General features: G+C 33.1%; 3 protein-coding genes across 6 annotated transcripts; 1 reads left to right on the forward strand and 2 right to left on the reverse strand.

Moving 5' to 3' along the window:
• Window positions 1-1,196: 1,196 nt before the first annotated feature.
• Window positions 1,197-1,682, reverse strand: LOC122723285 (glutathione S-transferase T3-like). The gene is made up of 2 exons (XM_043955070.1): window positions 1,395-1,682; window positions 1,197-1,322 (listed from the first exon to the last, which is right to left on the reverse strand). The coding sequence occupies exons 1-2, from the start codon at window positions 1,680-1,682 to the stop codon at window positions 1,197-1,199; spliced, it is 414 nt and encodes a 137-aa protein (XP_043811005.1).
• Window positions 1,683-2,457: 775 nt separating this feature from the next.
• On the forward strand, window positions 2,458-3,761 carry LOC122723286. The gene has a single exon (XM_043955071.1). It carries the CDS (start codon window positions 2,676-2,678, stop codon window positions 3,759-3,761), a length of 1,086 nt encoding a protein of 361 aa, XP_043811006.1. The 5' UTR covers window positions 2,458-2,675.
• Window positions 3,762-6,276: 2,515 nt separating this feature from the next.
• On the reverse strand, window positions 6,277-8,956 carry LOC110608166. 4 transcript variants are annotated; one of them, XM_021747376.2, is made up of 6 exons: window positions 8,697-8,956; window positions 8,453-8,506; window positions 7,866-8,090; window positions 7,140-7,410; window positions 6,780-6,857; window positions 6,277-6,598 (listed from the first exon to the last, which is right to left on the reverse strand). In XM_021747376.2, the coding sequence occupies exons 3-6, from the start codon at window positions 8,063-8,065 to the stop codon at window positions 6,548-6,550; spliced, it is 600 nt and encodes a 199-aa protein (XP_021603068.1). In that variant the 5' UTR covers window positions 8,066-8,090; window positions 8,453-8,506; window positions 8,697-8,956; the 3' UTR covers window positions 6,277-6,547. The 4 variants fall into 4 exon arrangements, with proteins under 4 accessions (XP_021603068.1, XP_021603069.1, XP_021603066.1 ...); XM_021747377.2 differs by having other exon boundaries at window positions 8,430-8,506; XM_021747374.2 differs by having other exon boundaries at window positions 8,692-8,956.
• Window positions 8,957-18,053: the final 9,097 nt, after the last annotated feature.

Here is an 18,053-nt window from a genome sequence, read left to right on the forward strand (position 1 = left end):
CGATAGTTTTTTTATTTTTTAAAAAAATATGATTTTAATTTAAAAATAAAATAATGAACTTATTGAATTTAATTTAATTTTTAATTATTTTTAAATTAATTTAATTTTGATCAAGGCCAATTAAATTTACCAATAGAATAATTATAAATAAAATCAATGTTGTTCTTTTAAAGATGGAAAAGAGTAAAATAAATGAACATATGAAGCCATCTCCAACACTGCGCCAATTTTCATTTTGGCGTTGGAGATGGCCCTCCAACACTACGCCAAAATCTAATGGGATTTTGGCACTCGCTACAGTGTCACGTCAAATATGGCGTGACACTGTAGCATTACTATTTTCTGTTTTTTTTTTAATTTATAATATAATTTAAAATTTATTTTTTTTCTATTTTTTAAATTATAATATAATTCAAAATTTATATATATTTTCAATTAAGTTTAATTTTTTTTCACTTTGATAATTTTTTATATTTTTAATTTATTTTATATTTTTATAATTATTGAAAATTAATTTAAATTAATATATTCATAATTATAAATAATATTTATAATAAATTAATTTATTTATAATATATTATATAGAATAATATAAATAAATTAGTAAAGTGACACATATATTATAATTGAATAATATATATTAATTCAAAATACAATTATTCACGGTACATTAAATATTTAATATTCCAGAAGGTCAGACCCGGATCCAGCAATATCATTGAGATATTGACCATACACATTAGATGCGGATGACGGTGGTGGTTGTTGACGCTGAGCTCTTTTCTCTGATATTCGAATTTTTTCTTGGCGAAATGTTTCACGAGCAATTGGATCAGAAATAGAATTTAAATCAAGCAATAAAATTTTATTTTCTTCTTTAAATTCCTTTAAGTCCAAAGCTCTACTTTTCATTAGTCTTCCCTTCTCCCTTTCTGCAGTTGCATTCGCCAACGATTCCACAAGTTTTTCATTATCAGCATGTAAGCATTTCAGAGCGGATGAAAAAGATTCGTCAAGTTTTTTCTTCAATTTTGCTTTTTTGACACCAAGAGGTCGATCCGATGATGTATAATCTCCTGCAATATCCTCATTTAAATGGATTGAAAAAGATGATAAGTTTGAAGATGGTACCATAGGCGAGTCAAGAGTAGGATTGTCCGACTCTGAGGACACATAAGAGGAGCTTTGATTTTGAACTATTTTTTTTTAGAGCTACAATCTTTAAACTTCTCAGCATCCTTCATCATGCTCCAAACATGGTCAAATTTGAATCCTTTTTTGTAGCTTGGATCTTGCATTAGTAAAGTTTTCGCTTGATTGAGCTGCATAATTAGAAAAATGTTAAGAAAAATTCTAATATTTATGTACAAAGTAATTACCAAAAAAATACTCACTAGATCTTGCTCTGAAGCACCACTAGGATGTAAGTTTTCAACTTGTCGATAACAACCATTCAATTTTCTTATAGCCTTCTCAATAACTTGCAATCGACATTGCAAAGATCGTGGGTTGCGGGACTCCCAACACTCATTCTTTGCAATTTCATATGCTTCTGCCACCCGACTCCAAAAACGTTGACTAGATTGTTGTTTACCTATAATGGGATCTTGTGAAATATCTAGATAAACTCCGCATAATAGCACATCTTCATTGGTAGAATATCCTGCAGATCTTGAAGTCATCGTTTACAAAGTGATTAAATATTGAAGGATATGGCTAACTTATGGTAAGTTGTAGATGTTGGCATTCCAATATATATAAGTGAGATGGAATCTCAGATAATAATTACATCAACAGTATTCTGATAGATCTTATCTAAAAATTGACCGTTGGATGGATTTCATTTCGATCTCGACCTTCAGATAGTATGCACCCTTATCCCCACATTTTTCAATGAAGTCAGATGGAATCTCAGATAATAATTACATCAACAGTATTCTGATAGATCTTATCTAAAAATTGACCGTTGGATGGATTTCATTTCGATCTCGACCTTCAGATAGTATGCACCCTTATCCCCACATTTTTCAATGAAGTCAGATGGAATCTCAGATAATAATTACACCAACAGTATTCTGATAGATCTTATCTAAAAATCGACCGTTGGATGGATTTCATTTCGATCTCGACCTTCAGATAGTATGCACCCCTATCCCCACATTTTTCAATGAAGTCAGATGGAATCTCAGATAATAATTACACCAACAGTATTCTGATAGATCTTATCTAAAAATCGACCGTTGGATGGATTTCATTTCGATCTCGACCTTCAGATAGTATGCACCCCTATCCCCACATTTTTCAATGAAGTCAGATGGAATCTCAGATAATAATTACACCAACAGTATTCTGATAGATCTTATCTAAAAATCGACCGTTGGATGGATTTCATTTCGATCTCGACCTTCAGATAGTATGCACCCCTATCCCCACATTTTTCAATGAAGTCAGATGGAATCTCAGATAATAATTACACCAACAGTATTCTGATAGATCTTATCTAAAAATCAACCGTTGGATGGATTTCATTTCGATCTCGACCTTCAGATAGTATGCATCCCTACCCCCACATTTCTTCTATTAAATCATGTATTCTTTAAAGATATAAACATAACTCATATTTTTCAGTTCATCTTAAATTCGAGTCAAGAAAATTCTATAGATCATTACTTAAAATGGATTTCTATGTTGGAGATACATCACATAATGATGCTGAAAATTCATCATCGTCTTCTTCAGATATTGATGATTATATTTCAGATGATAATGAGTTTGTAGTGGAAACACAAGCAGTTCATCAACAATTTCTTAGAAATAAGATGGTTTTGCAGCAAATACAAGATCAACATCGAGTTTCTAGAGGTGGCTCTGTTCTAGGTCATGTAGTAATCAATCGAGATCGTGAAGCGGCTGATCGTAATTTATTTCTGGATTATTTTTCAGATAATCCACGTTTCAATGATGTAATGTTTCGTCGACGATATAGAATGTCTCGAAATTTATTTCTTCGTATTGTCGATGCAATAAAAGCGCATGATACATACTTTGAACAACAAAGAGATGCAGTAGGTAAAATTGGATTATCTACTCTTCAAAAAATCACAGCTGTGTTTCGAATGTTAGCGTATGGTTTGCCGGCGGATGCTACAGACGAATATGTGAAAATTGGGGAGTCCACTGCAATTGAAAGTCTAAAGAGATTTTGTCGAGCCATTGTTGAGGTTTTTGGTGAGCAGTATCTGAGATCACCAACTGCCGAGGATGTTGCAAGGCTTCTTTATATTGGTGAGCAACGTGGCTTTCCTGGAATGTTAGGTAGTCTCGATTGCATGCATTGGAAATGGAAAAATTGCCCTACTGCATGGGCTGGCCAATATACAAGTCGTAGTGGATCGCCAACAATTATTTTAGAAGCTGTAGCTGATTATGACCTTTGGATATGGCATGCATATTTTGGAATGCCTGGCTCTAATAACGATATTAATGTTTTGGAGTCATCGCATTTATTTTCCGACCTTGCTAAAGGTATTGCTCCTCCCGCTCATTATATTATTCAAGGAAACGTATATAATACGGGTTATTATTTAGCTGATGGTATATATCCGAAATGGTCAACTATTGTGCAAACTATTCGTGAACCACAAACAAGGAAGAAGAAGTATTTTGCAATGAAACAAGAATCATGTCGAAAAGATGTTGAACGTGCTTTCGGAGTGTTACAGTCACGTTTTGCAATCGTTGCAGGGCCATCACGTTTTTGAAAAAAAAAAGTGTTGCATGATATTTTAACTACATGTATTATCATGCATAATATGATAATCGAGGATGAACGTGATCTTAGTGCACCTATTGAAGACGGTAGAGAATTTTCAGCTCCAACTGTTGAAATGGCTGTCGATGAAACTACTCGATTTCAACAATTTTTAGCTCGACACAAAAAAATTAAGGATAAAGATGCTCATTTTGCACTTCGTAATGCATTAATAGAGCATTTGTGGGAGCAATATACAAATTCAAATGATCATATAAATTAGCTTGTAATTTTTTATTGATAATTTAATATGTATGAGTTTATTTTATTTTTAGTTTGCTAATTAATGTTTAATTAATGTATGTTTATAATTAATGTTTAAGTAATGTTTTTTTATAATTATTATTTAATTAATATAATTTTATAATTAATATATTTTTATTTGTTTATTTATAAAATAATTAAATATTTGAATATTAGATGAAAATATAAAATATATAAATATTTAGAGTGAATATATAAAATTATATGAATTTTTTGAGTGAAATATATAAATAAAATTAAAGTAAAATAAATAATATAATATTAAAGAGAGAAGAATATAAATAGAATATTTTTTTTGGTGTTAAAAATGGTGCAGAAGGTTGGAGATAATATTGCGCAAAAAATGGTGCATAGGGTTGGAGATGGCCTGATGCCATAATAAATAAGCGCATTAAGTTTATATGATTCAATTGACTTACAAATTAGAAAAAAAATTAATAGGGATAAAAGGATAAATTATTTATTAAATTAATTACGTTTAATAAAAAAAATTATTTTTTTATTATTTAATTTTAATTTAAAAATAAAATATATTATTAAATTTGTATATAAAAACCTTAATAATAAATTTAGAGTGTGAAAATGATTTTTTTAATTAAAAAACATTTTTTGTTAATTAATTTTTTGAGTATTCAAATATTATAAAATGTAAAAAATATTTTAGAGTAAAATAATTGGAGATTTAATATATTTTTAGGAAAACAATTTTCCTAGAAAAATATAAAAAGGAAAGACAAAATATTAAATATTGGTTGTAGGATTAAATTAATTGATTAGTTTAATGTGTAACACCATCTAATTATTTATATAAAACTCATAAAAATATTTAATATTTAAAAATAATTAGTAACTGATTAATATATTTTAGACTAAATATATAATTCATTTCTGACTTTTACACAAAAACGACATTTTAACTTTTTTTTTTTTTAAATTTTTATATTTAACTGTTATTAAAAAAAATAATTATTTAATCCTTTAACTTTATAAAATATAATTATTAAATATATAAATTTTATAAAATATATCTATTTAACTCTTAAAATTTTAAAGATGTATGTAATTTATATTTATATGTATAAATTAAATAATTATGCAATCACAGGTTTAATTCGATAATAATTACGTTTGAATAAATCTGAAAAATTTTATTTTTCAATTCACTATTAATATAAAGTTCAATAATTAAGTTTAATAAAAGACATATTTCAATCGAAAAAAGCTCAGCTCTAATATTAGATATAAACTATGAGAATTTATCTAATTAAAAAAAATTATAGTTTTCTAACATTTACGATTTAGTCTCTATTTATTTAATATTAAATAATTTAATTTTTAAATTTTATTTTATTAATAAAATAATCACTTTATAATTTTACTGTTAATTAATTATTAATTAACAAAATCAATTTAAAAAGACTAAATTATCATAAATATTAAAATTATAAAATTAAATTATTATAAATTATTAAAATTTAAAGACTAAACACTTATAAAAAGTTAAATTTAAAAAATTAAATTGTTATTTTTTAAATAGTAAATTTTAAAAAAATAATTATTTTATTAGTAGAATAAAATTTTAAAAATTAAATTATTTATTATTAAAATAAAAAAAATTAAATTGTGACTTTTGCTAAATGTAGTTAGTATGTTATAAATTTTTTTAAAAAAAGAAAAAGAAAAAGAAGAAACGTGAAAGAATTCGATGAAAAAGCGGAACAAAATTTGAAAATTCGACGAAAAGGAAGAGAAAAGAAAAGGGCAAAACCCCAAAAAACGCAAAATTTAAAATTCAAAATCCACAAGGTTTTTGGTGGGCAGTTGCTTTTCGACCACCTCTTGCCAAGAACCACTACACGGAATTTATTTTATTTTATTTTATTTTTATTTTTCATTAATAATAAAAATAAAAAATCAATTATATATATAAAATTTGATGCTACTATTTTTATCTATGATTATAAAAATATTGTAATTTTAGATGTAAATGCTTGAAATTCAAATTGAAATCAGAATGAAAGTCGAAATCAAAGTGAATCTTCAATTTTATATATTTTAATTAATGATTTATATAAAAAAATACTTTTTATTAATAATTATATATATTTTAATTAATATTTTTCCTTTTAGTGGGTACGAGCAATCTTTAGATAACGCAAGAATCTTAGCCAGAATAGTAAGCATACAAAGAACCCTGCAGGGAAGGAAGAATGACCCGTGAAATGCAATAAAGAATGAGATGAAGCATCAGTCATCACCGCCCCCAGAGGGAGAGGAGAAAAAAAAAAATTGACTAATTTGTATTCCAGACATCTAATTCACAAAAAGACACAGAGACACCCCCATGCTATTCATTTTTCTTTTCTTTCTTACAAGACAAGAAAAGAAAAGAAAAATAAAATTTCATGTTTGTATTTGTCTCTCCTATCCTAACCATCAAAAATCAAAATATTCTTGCCTCCGTTAAATCTCTCATTCTGAGTCACTTTCCATGCTTCCCATTGCCTTCAATCCTCTGGGCCTCTGCATCAAATAATTCCCAAATTAATACTTGCTCATTTTCATGGAGTTGATTTTCTTAGGACCCAAACAAGAAATGAAAACCCCATGTTCAATCTGATAATCAAATAGATATGCAAATTCATCATTGAGCAAAAAAAAATCCACATGAGCTTGGAAAGGAAATCAAAGAACAAAATAGCACCTTTTTGGAAGCCTTCTTCTCCCTAACTTCATACCTCTCTTGACACAAATCTGTTAACCATGCACCCGGACTCACCAACTGCGCCACCATTAGAAGGAACAAGAAAATCTAAGAAATCAATAAATCCCACAGCAGGAGAAGTTGAGGACAAAACCAAGGCCCCATTTGGCAATATTAGTTACTGTAGTAGCTATTAGCTATTTTAGCAGTGGATAGTTGTTTAAGTAGTGATTAATTAAAGGTTACAAGAATTAGTTTTTCATGATCCACTTACTCAACTACTAAATACTACTTTCAAAATTGTTGCCGAATAGAACCCAAATCAAATTCAGTTCCCAGGGATATATTGAGGAGACTTACAAGTAGAGTTTTTTGTATCAGTTTGGCTCTTTTCTTAGGCCTTTGAGGAGGCTTGCATCCTTTCATAGCCATGAAATCCTCTTCCTTCTCTTTGCTAGACAATGTAATAAATAGTTTAGGCCATACCAGACCCTTATCTTCCTTCGTATTATCAATCAAAACCTTCCCATTGTCATCCAATCCCAATGATCCCCTCGTTGTGTAGTATCGATCTTCTTTCTCCGGCGATAACACTGAGGACTTCCTATTGTTCATTGGCAAATCAGAATTCCTATAACCATAACACAACCAAAAATGGAATCAAGTCGCATATTTTGATAGTCCTTTCTAGAAATAAAAAACAGGAATTGGAAGTGAAAAAACAATTGTAATCTGAAAACACTACAGCTTGAAACAGTTCTATAATATCAACTCTTTCCTTTTTCTGTTTTCCCACAATTCTGTCATCACCTAGACAGAGGCTAAAAACCCAATAAAACGTCACTCATCATCAGTGAAAACATCCTAAAAATGTAATGATTCATTTCTTAAGCATACAACTACTAACAATTAAAGCATACAAGCAAACAAATTGTACATTTCTAAAGAACGCCAAAGACTGAAAAGTTGTCCAAAGCCTTGTTTAGCTGATAGTAAAATACAAAACAAGTGAAGAAGCAAAGCTATAACAAATGCTTTCGAACAAATTCATTTATGCATTCTTACATATATATGGAGTTTTCTTACTTGATGACACGAGGAGATTCTTTCTCGGCAGTGACAACACGAGATGTAAACTTCTTCTTTGGCAAAGAATCAATTGGTTTAGATTTGTTGGCCAAGTTTTGGTCTTTTTTCACTTTCACACATCTAAGCCTCTTTTTGGTTCCCCATTGCAACACAAAATCCGTCTCTGTTGCTGTTTGACTCTTCTTTTCCTTTTCCATCCTCTCTCTCTCTTTCTCTCTCTCTCTGCAACAAAATTTGGAAGAAATTGTGAGGATTATTCATTAATCTCAGACAAAAAAGGGATAATTGGACACTTTCCAAAGATTTGTTATTTCCGAATGACAAAAATAGAAGGAAAATTTTAAAGAAAACTGGATTTTTCTTTTGGCAATTAAAAAAGAAGTAAATTAGTAACAGATTTAGAAGAAAATTTTCCACTAACCATAGTTATACAAAAGCAAGAAGTTTTTATAATTAGCAATCGAACTAAGTTGAAAAGGAAAAAGTATGAGAAACATAAACGGATGAGCCGGCCACATGTTTTCTCGGAAAACGTAGGAAAGTTTGAATAATAGACTTAACGATGTTGGAAAATCTGAGATCACCTCAAGATCTGTGGTCAATCCAATGGAATCTACAAAAATTTATCTCGAATCAGCCTGCATTTTAAGACAAGGGTAAAATTAATGACCGAGACAAACAACTGTTTGGTTGTTGAGAAAATAAGAAAAGAAGAAAATTTGGAAATCCCCTATCAGAATCATCATTTCATTCTCTCAACAACCAAAAAACAAAGCCATAATCCTAGAAGAGAGAGAGAGTATACGGGTGCGAAACTCATTACATTACATTACACAATAGTAGCGCCAGCAGCAGCTGCAGCAGCAAAATGTGCAGAAGAATTTGAATACTTAGTTTGCTAACGGAGAAAAGAATGATTTTCTCGAGAAAATCAGAGGGTGAAAGATGAAATGCTTAAGATTGCTGGGTGTGCCTTAGATTTTCAGTTTGATTGCTAACAAATCCAAAAATCGGCGCTTTCTCTGTTATCTTCACCCAAACTCTCAACTCTTTCTCTTTGCTTCTATCTTTCCTTTCACCCTATATCTTATTTCTTTATTTTATTTGTTACATTTTTCATATTTATTTATAGAAATTTAATGATGACCGTACGATGTAAAATGGACGGGTGATGAATTTCCTTCCAATTGGGATGCTTCGTCATGGGACTAGGTCTTTCAAGTCACGTGGCACGTGACTTGGCTATGTCAGCATTTTCTCTGCGATAACTGAAAAAATCCAAGGGGGATTTTGCTAATTAGGGCTTTCATGCTCCGCTCCAATTTGGGGTTGAAAAGTTTATGAAACCGTACCCAGTTTAGAGATTGAAAATCAGGATGAAGGGGGGGTGGATGCTTTCTGAGGTACCGAATCAAATTATTTGAATTCGATTTACAAGGTAAGGTTCTATTATAAAAATTATATTATATTCATTTGTCTCTTAAATCCATAATGGACTGGGTCTATAATCCTTCTTTTAGTATAATTCATTTCACAGGAAATAAATTTTAATAAATTTTTAAAACATATTGCAACAAATAGATATATGAAATATAAACATTTAAATTAAATTATTTATATTAACATAATAAAAAATATTTAATATAAACATTTTATAATATATGAAATAATTTTATTTTATTAATAAAAATAATTATTTCATTAAAATTTATTATTGCACTATAATAATTTAATTTTTATATTTTAAAAAAATATATAAATAATTATTACCTTAGCAGTATTAAAAAAATTATTAATATAAATTTACAATAAAATATATTGATAATAAATTTTAGAAAATATATATTTTATGAACAAAATAAAAATTGAAAAATTGAATTATTTTTTTAAATATGAATTAAATTATAAATTTTATTAAACTTTCAAAAATTATATTATAGTATAAATCAATATATATAAAATGTGCAATAAGGTATATATTTTTTATTTTTAATTATTTTTATCAAATACAGCACTTATAAAGTGCTGTATTTAACTTTATAAAAATAAAAATTACCGCATTTTAATGCGGTAAACTTTAAATTTGCTATGCTCTGAAAGAAAAAAATAGATAAAAATTTAAATTCTTTTGTTATTTTTTATTTTTTATTTTTATCCTTGCGGGGCAAAAAGCTTCGGAGTCTGCCCTTTGCCTAGAGTGTTTAGACCGTATAAAATTTAGTTTAAATTAAAAAAATTAATCAAACTGAATTAATTTAAAAATTTAGTTCGATTTTTTATTCATTTCAGTTCGGTTTAATTTTTAATCTTAAAAATTTTAATTATTTCACTTTGATTCGATTTTAATTAAAAATAAATAAAAAAAATCAAATCGAATCGATTTAATAATAATAGTATATTATTTTCAATAATATAAAGAGATTAAATTATATTAAACTTAAAATATTTTAATTAAATTTTAAAATATTAAAAATAAAGTTTAAAAAATAAAAAATTTATTAAAAATTTAAACCGAACTGAATCGAATCGAATCAGACTGATTCAGTTCGATTTGATTTCTGACTAAAATCAATTCGATTCAATTTTTATAAATATTAAAATTTTAATTTTTGATTTATTTAATTCGATTCGATTTTAAACCGAACCGACCGAATGCGCATCTACGTGTACTCATTTAAAATAGAAAATTTTAGTTATAATATTAAAAGTTTTAGTTTTTTATATTCGATAATTCTAATACAATCTATTTTAATAATTAATTTTTTTTATATGTGCATTATTTTTACTCATTATTTAATTTACAAATTAATGTATGTGTTCATTATTAACTTTATATATAACAAATAATATTACAACATATTTGTGTTATTAAAATTTGAGAGGACAATTTTAGTTATCAATATAAAATTACTAAATAATACATTTAATTTTATATGATTTGTGATTTTTTTTTAACAAATTGTTATTACTTCAAATATTTAGATTCTTGTTTAAATTATCGCTACAAATTTAATAAAATTTTAGATAATAAATATTTAATAAAAAATAAACTAATAAAATTTTTTATTATTAAAATCACTAAATAATTTTCATTATATTTTATTATTTATAATGATACTAATGATTCTCCCAATAATAATTTTTTATTATTTATAATAATTACTTTATTGTTTATATAAATTTAAATTATATAGTCTTATTTGTATTTAAATTGCAACGAAAATAAAATTATATGAGTAAATTAAAAATATTATTTTATATATTTACTTATTAAATTAGATTGATTAATAATTTAATAATTAAAATATAAAAGATAATTTTGGTAATCCACGACTCCTCTCTTTTTATTACTTTTATATTTACTAATTTCAACCCACGATATGTTACACATTTTTATACTCGAAAATATATATATTATACATTAAAATTATAATAAAAAATAATCGAAAGAATTTAAGTATAAATAATAATAAAAATATTAAAATTTAAACTTATTATGTGATATTTTAATTTTAATTATATAATATTTTAATGTTATTTTTTAAAAAATAAAAAAATATTATTAAAATTATTTAATATTTTATTATTATATTTAATAAATTAGATGATATTATAATTTATTTTTAATAAAAAGTAGATTATGATTCAAATGTTTATAAATTTTATTTAAATTTATTAAAATTAATTGAGAGGTAAAATGAATCATTTATGCAGAAATTTAATTATTTTTTAAATTAAAAATATTATTTAATAATTTAATATTATTAAAATTAAAATTTATATTATAATAAAATTTAAAGTTAATAATATTATTCATACGCTATAATAATAATTGAAAGTAAGTTATAAGCCGTCACCATAGGACATGACCATATGACAAGAATGCAATAAGCTAATACGCGGTCGTAGAAATCTTATCCATAAAAAGGAAGATCAAGATATCATAACACTCGATACTCCATCAAGTCTTGCTGTAATACCCGGCTAGACTCCAGTATCTGAATTCCTACCGTCCGGTGGAATCTCGGATGTCGAAAATCTCTAAAAGGGTAAAACCATGTTTTCATAAAATGTTTTAATGTATTTTATGGTTTTAAGCAAGAAAGGAAATGAGTTTTGTATGAAAATAGCCTTGGAGGAAGACCCAGGTTCGGCCGCCGAACATGCATGCATTTCGGGAGTGCTTTAGGCCCCCGAAGGCAGGAGTGAGGGAAGTCTAGGTTCGGCCGCCGAACATGGCATGCATGCGGAGGCACGTTAGGCCCCCGAAAGTGGCCTGGCCAGCCACCTATAAAAGGGTCCCCATGTCCGAACGGGTGAGCTTTTTCCCCGTTTTCGGTCAAGGTGAGTCCTCCGTCGTCCCTCATCGATTTTGAGCTTCTTCCTTCGAATCTTCATGATTTTCTTATGAGTTTTCACTTGGTTTGAAGATATTTGAGCAAAAGAGCAAGTTTTGAAGCTTGGAGACTAAAGAGTTGATTTCTCCCCATCTCCAAGCTAGGATCGTCTTTCCTCTCGATCTTCAAGAGGTAAGCTTAGATCCGACCTTCCTTATATGTTTTACACAAGTTTTATGAAGATCTATGAGGTAGAAATGCATGATTAGGTTTATGCTAAGTTTTTGGTTTATGTTGTGTTTATGGACAATGTGGGTTGTTTGATGTGTTTTGGTTGGGGTTTAAGTTAGTTTGAGACCCCTATGTGCTTGTTGGCTTGAGTTTGCATGTTGTAGACTAGGTAAATGCATGTTGAATGAGTTGGGAGGCTTTTGTGCATGTTGGAGCTGAGTTTCTGCCCCTTTGGGAGAACTCAGGTTCGGCAACCCAAGGCTCTTTCGGCCGCCGAACCTGCCTGTGGAGGCCAACTTTTGGCTGCCGAACCCTGCCCCCGAAAGTGGACTTTCGGCTCTGGAAGGGAGTTTCGGCCGCCGAAGGTGTCGCCGAACATGCATGAGTTTCGTCTCTGGAGGGAGCCTTCGGCCGCCGAAAGTGCCGCCAAAGGTGCATGACTTTCGGCTCTGGAGGGCCTTTCGGCCGCCGAACCTGCCGCCGAAAGTGCCCTGTTCAGCCCTCCTTTGCATGATTTCTATGATTGTTTTAAGGTGTTTTAGGGGGTTTTTGGGGAGTATTTTAGAGTCATGTTCTAGTATGTTAGGTCCCTCATTTAAGTCCATCTGTGTAGGTTCGGACCCGAGGAACCGAGGCCCCCAGCAGTGAGTCAGCTGCTTCAGAGTCTTGTCAGAGCTAGCCAAAGGTGAGTAGAATGACTCTTTATGTTTTTAAGCAAATAATGAATGTTTTAGCATGATTCATGCATCATAATTGCCATGTTATATAATAGGTTGTTTGCACTAGAATTCACGAATATGTTGCATTGCATATGATTATGTTGGTGCAGATGGATATTGGATGATCCATAGCCCTCGATCTATGATGTGATGATATGATATGTACGGTATGGAATGAAAGACCAGTGGGACCCATTCTACGTTCGCTGGCACTATGTAAGAGAAAGACCAGGACCCATTCTACGTTCTGACACGATTGGATATGTAGAGGGCTATTGGTGACAAGTCCATCCTTGATATGATATGTTTGTGTTGTGATGCATTTCATGATAGCATGAACTTTTAATGTAATGTTTTATTATTCTGCTCACTGGGCTCTAGTAGCTCACCCCATTTCCCTAATCTCCCAGGTTTGCAGGTACGGGATAGGCCATGAGGTCAAGAAGAGTAAAATTATGTTATGTAATAGTTAGATGTGGACATGATGAAATGTAAAGTATTAAATAGTTATGTAATGTAATAGTGTTGTTGAGGATAGAATTGTGCTTGACCCCAGTATGTTGTTAATCCCCTTGAGTACATGGTTTTAATGATGTTTTATGTAGACCAAACTTAATGCATGTTATGTTACCCCAGTGGAGCATTGTTGAGGACTCCAGTGAGGGGTTAATGATTATGTTTATGTATAGTGCATGCACAGGTTGAGTTTGGTGAATGAATGAAAAGAAAAGTTCAAAATTTTATGTATGTGTTGATCATGTATGTGTAATACCCGGCTAGACTCCGGTATCAGAATTTCTACTGTCCGGTGGAATCTCGGATGTCGGAAGCCTCTAGTGGGGTAGAAACATGTTTTCTTAAAATGTTTTAATGTATTTCATTATTTTAAATGAAAAGGAAATGAGTTTTTGCATGAAAACAACCTTGGAGGAAAACCCAGGTTCGGCCGCCGAACCTCAAGTTCGGCCGCCGAACATGCAGGCATTTCGGGTGTGCCTTAGGCCCCCGAAGGCATAAGTGAGGGAAGTCCAGGTTCGGCTGCCGAACCTCAAGTTCGGTCGCCGAACATGGCATGCATGCGGAGGCACGTTCGGCCCCCGAACGTGGCCTGGCCAGCCACTATAAAAGGGTCCCTTAGCCGAAAACGGGCGAGCTTTTCTCCCCATTGTCGACCAAGGTGAGCTCTCCGCCTGTAATACCCGGCTAGACTCCGGTATCGAAATTCCTACCGTCCGGTGGAATCTCGGATGTCGGCAGCCTCTAGTGGGGTAGAAACATGTTTTCATAAAATGTTTTAAAGCATTTCATGGTTTTAAGTATGAAAATTAAATGAGTTTTTGCATGAAAAGTCTTTGGAGGAAAACCCAGGTTCGGCCGCCGAAAGTCAAGTTCGGCCGCCGAACATGCATGCGTTTTGGAGGCACGTTAGGCCCCCGAAAGCATGAGTGAGGGAAGTTCAGGTTCGGCCGCCGAAAGTCAAGTTCGGTCGCCGAACATGGCATGCTTGCTTTTCACTTTTGGCCCCCGAACGTGGTCTGGCCAGCCACTATAAAAAGGGGCACTTAGCCGAAATGGGCGAGCTTTCTCCCATTTTCGGCCACAGCTAGCTTCCGACCTCCCTCTTCCAAATCTAGTGTTCTTCCTTCAAATTCCCACCATTTTTCTTGAGTTTTAAGCTTGCATTGAAGGTTTTGAACTTTTGAAACAAGTTTTGGAGCTTTGGGAACTCAGGAGCTCATTTTCGTGGATCTCCAAGTTTAGGTCGTCTCCCTCTCGATCTTCAAGAGGTAAGAGCCGATCTTAAGCTCCTTATATGTTTTAAGCAAGCTTTTAAGTTGTTTTATGGGTAGAAATGCATGTTTAGGCTTGTTGATGAGTTTATGGGTTTTGATGTTTTGATGAACAATGTATGTTGATTTTTGTGTGTTTGAAGTGTTGTAGTTGGGGTATATGCTTGTTTGAGACCCCTAGGTGTGATATATGGTGTTTATGCATGTTTTAGAACAAGTTTATGCATGATTGGTGAGTTTGGAGGCAAAAATGCATAAGGGAGCCAAGTTTCTGCCCTTTGGCAGAAACCAGGTTCGGCAGCCGAAGGAGCTTTCGGCCGCCGAACATGGCTGGGGAGGCAGGCCTTTCGGCTGCCGAAGTTGCCCCCGAAAAGAGACTTTCGTCTCTGTCTGGCACTTTCGGCCGCCGAAGGTGCCGCCGAACATGCATGAGTTTCGCCTCTGTCTGGGAGTTTCGGCCGCCGAAGGTGCCGCCGAACCTGCCTGACTTTCGGCTCTGGAGGGACTTTCGGCCGCCGAACCTGCCGCCGAAAGTGCCCTGTCCAGCCATTTCTTGCATGTTTTTATGTAGTTGTTTTATGATGTTTTAGGGGGTTTTTGGGGAGTATATTAGAGTTATGTTTATGTATGTTTGGTCCCTCATTGGAGTCCACCTATGTAGGTTCGGACCCGAAGAACCGAGGACCCCAGCAGTGAGCCAGCTGCTACAGAGTTTGTCAGAGCTAGCCAGAGGTGAGTGGAATAAACCTTAAGTTTTAAAATGAATGAAATATGAATTTTGAGCATGATCCATGCATCATGAATGTCATGAGATATAGTAGGTTGTTTGCATTAGTATTCACGAATATGTTGCATTGCATTTATGATGTTGATGTGGATTGGTTATTGGATGATCCTTTAGTCCTCATATGATATGATGATGTTATGGCATGATATGGTATGGAAGTCCAGGTTGTACCCATTCTACGTCCCTGGCACGATGTAAGAGGAAGTCCAGGTTGTACCCATTCTACGTCCCTGGCACAGTTGGACTGTATGATATGTTATGTTAAGAGAAAGACCGGTTGTACCCATTCTACGTCCCGGCACAGTTGGACTATGTAGAGGACTATAGGTGACAATACCATCCGAGATGTGATTCGTTGTGATGTGTTGCATTACATAATGGCATGAAATTTTAATATATGTTTTCACTATTCTGCTCACTGGGCTTTGTAGCTCACCCCTCTCCCCTAACCCCAGATGTGCAGGTACAGGGTAGACCAGGAGGTTAGCCAGAGTTTTGAAGTATGTGTATGTCATAGTTAGATTGTGGACATGACAATTGTACTATGATGTAATGTAAGAGATTACAGTATGTTATGTAATGAGGTATTTTGAGGTTATAGATGTGCTTGACCCTATGAGTATTGTTATCCCTTTTGATACATGATCTATAGTTATGTTTTATTATGTTTATGGAAGCCAACTCATCTCATGATGTTTTTGCCTATTGGGGCATTGATGAGATCCCACAGAGGGATCATGATTATGTTTATGACTATGCACAGTATATGTTCAGGTTGAGTTGGATATTTGAAAGAAAAGTTTTAATTTTTGTGTATGATTGTTGATCATGTATGGGATTATACAGGTTTACAGGTTATATGTTTGGCTTGCTACGGGTCCCGGCGGCCTTAAGTCGACCCGGATCCTAGCGCCGGTAACGGTCCGATTTTCGGGTCGTTACAGAATGGTATCAAAGCCCTAGGTTCATAGGATCGGACCTAGAGTGTCGGGCTCATAGATGTTCTAGAAGGTCAAGCACAATAGGAAGATCATGTCCACTAGGATAGGATGTGGAGTCCTGTCTTGTATGATGATGTGTAATGCCATGACTTTGTGCATGTGCATTAATGATATGCTATGCTATGTGATGTATATGATGAGGGTTCATGTGTGCCCACATGAACCATATGATGCTAATGCTTGTATGATGTGTACTGTTTTTCAGAAAACAGGATGAGAGGAACTCGTCGATCTGCACGATTGACTGGAGTGCCACCTGAGGATGAGGGCACGAGCGCCCGTCCTCCTACATTGCCTAGGGCAATGTCTTATAGAGCCAACAGAGAAAGAGTGTCAAGGGACCCTAGAAGGTCTTTTGATGCTAGCAGAAGGGGGACTGATAGAGGAGGAAGTTCTTCAGATGTGAGGGAGGTTATGGAAGAGGATCAGAGGAGGGATGGGAACCTGGATGTGAGCATGGAGGAAGAAGGGACAGGGGAGTCTCAGGGAGGCGTTCAGGCCTCGGGGTATGGTTTTCCACCCCATTATCCACCCTTCCCACAGGGTTCAGGGTATCCGATGGGAGGTACATCGGATTACTCCAGCTTTAACCCCTACCCTACCTACATGCCTTATCCACCTTTCTATCCACCTTACACACAGTACCCAGCTTATCCACCCTCACCCTTCTACCCAAACCCGGCAAACCCCGCCTCGGGGAATGCTGCACCTCCACCTCCACCACCTACAGAACCAGCAACCCCAGTTACTCAACCTCCTAGACCTAGCTCAGCTGATGGGAGCAAGGTAAAGATGACAGATTACCTCAAGCTAGATGCTCCCAAATACAAGTCAGGGGATGACCCCTTTGAGTATCTGAGAGTGGTGAAGACAATAACTGATGAGCTAGGGGCAAGTGACAGCAGGGCCATTCAGATGGCAGGGTTCACTTTAAAGTGCAAGAAGGCACGGGAATGGTTCAAGTGTTATGTGGACCCGAGACTAGAAGGTATGACATGGGAAGAATGGGCTTTTCCAGACAGTTCCAGAGAACTGAAGATGATTGAGTTTGAACAATTGAGGCAGTCAGAGCACATGGGTGTAGAGGAGTTCACGGATAAATTCTTGGAGCTATTGCCTTTTTCAGGGCAAGCTCTAGATACAGATACGAAGAAAGCCAAGAAATATGTTATGAAGCTACATTCCAGGTACTCCTCGTTGGTTCAGTCAGCTGAGAGAGAAAGTTTCCACACTGTGGTGGATATGCCTCGAAGAATGGAAGCAAGTGCTATAGTTGAGGGGTCAGTGAAGCAGTCAATGACCCAGTCTTCAGGGGTTAAG

This window comes from Manihot esculenta, chromosome 3 (genome assembly GCF_001659605.2).
Source record: "Manihot esculenta cultivar AM560-2 chromosome 3, M.esculenta_v8, whole genome shotgun sequence".
NCBI classification, from domain to species: Eukaryota; Viridiplantae; Streptophyta; class Magnoliopsida; order Malpighiales; family Euphorbiaceae; genus Manihot; species Manihot esculenta.

Excerpts from the sequence above, each read along its gene's own strand:
- LOC122723285 (XM_043955070.1), bottom strand. The coding sequence starts at position 1,682 with ATGACTTCAAGATCTGCAGGATATTCTACCAATGAAGATGTGCTATTA. Across the intron at positions 1,323-1,394 it reads GTGCTTCAGAGCAAGATCTA|CTCAATCAAGCGAAAACTTT; the intron begins GTGAGTATTTTT and ends CTAATTATGCAG.
- LOC122723286 (XM_043955071.1), top strand. The coding sequence starts at position 2,676 with ATGGATTTCTATGTTGGAGATACATCACATAATGATGCTGAAAATTCA.
- LOC110608166 (XM_021747376.2), bottom strand. The coding sequence starts at position 8,065 with ATGGAAAAGGAAAAGAAGAGTCAAACAGCAACAGAGACGGATTTTGTG. Across the intron at positions 7,411-7,865 it reads GAATCTCCTCGTGTCATCAA|GAATTCTGATTTGCCAATGA; the intron begins GTAAGAAAACTC and ends TTATGGTTATAG. Across the intron at positions 6,599-6,779 it reads AGAAGAAGGCTTCCAAAAAG|AGGCCCAGAGGATTGAAGGC; the intron begins GTGCTATTTTGT and ends TATTTGATGCAG.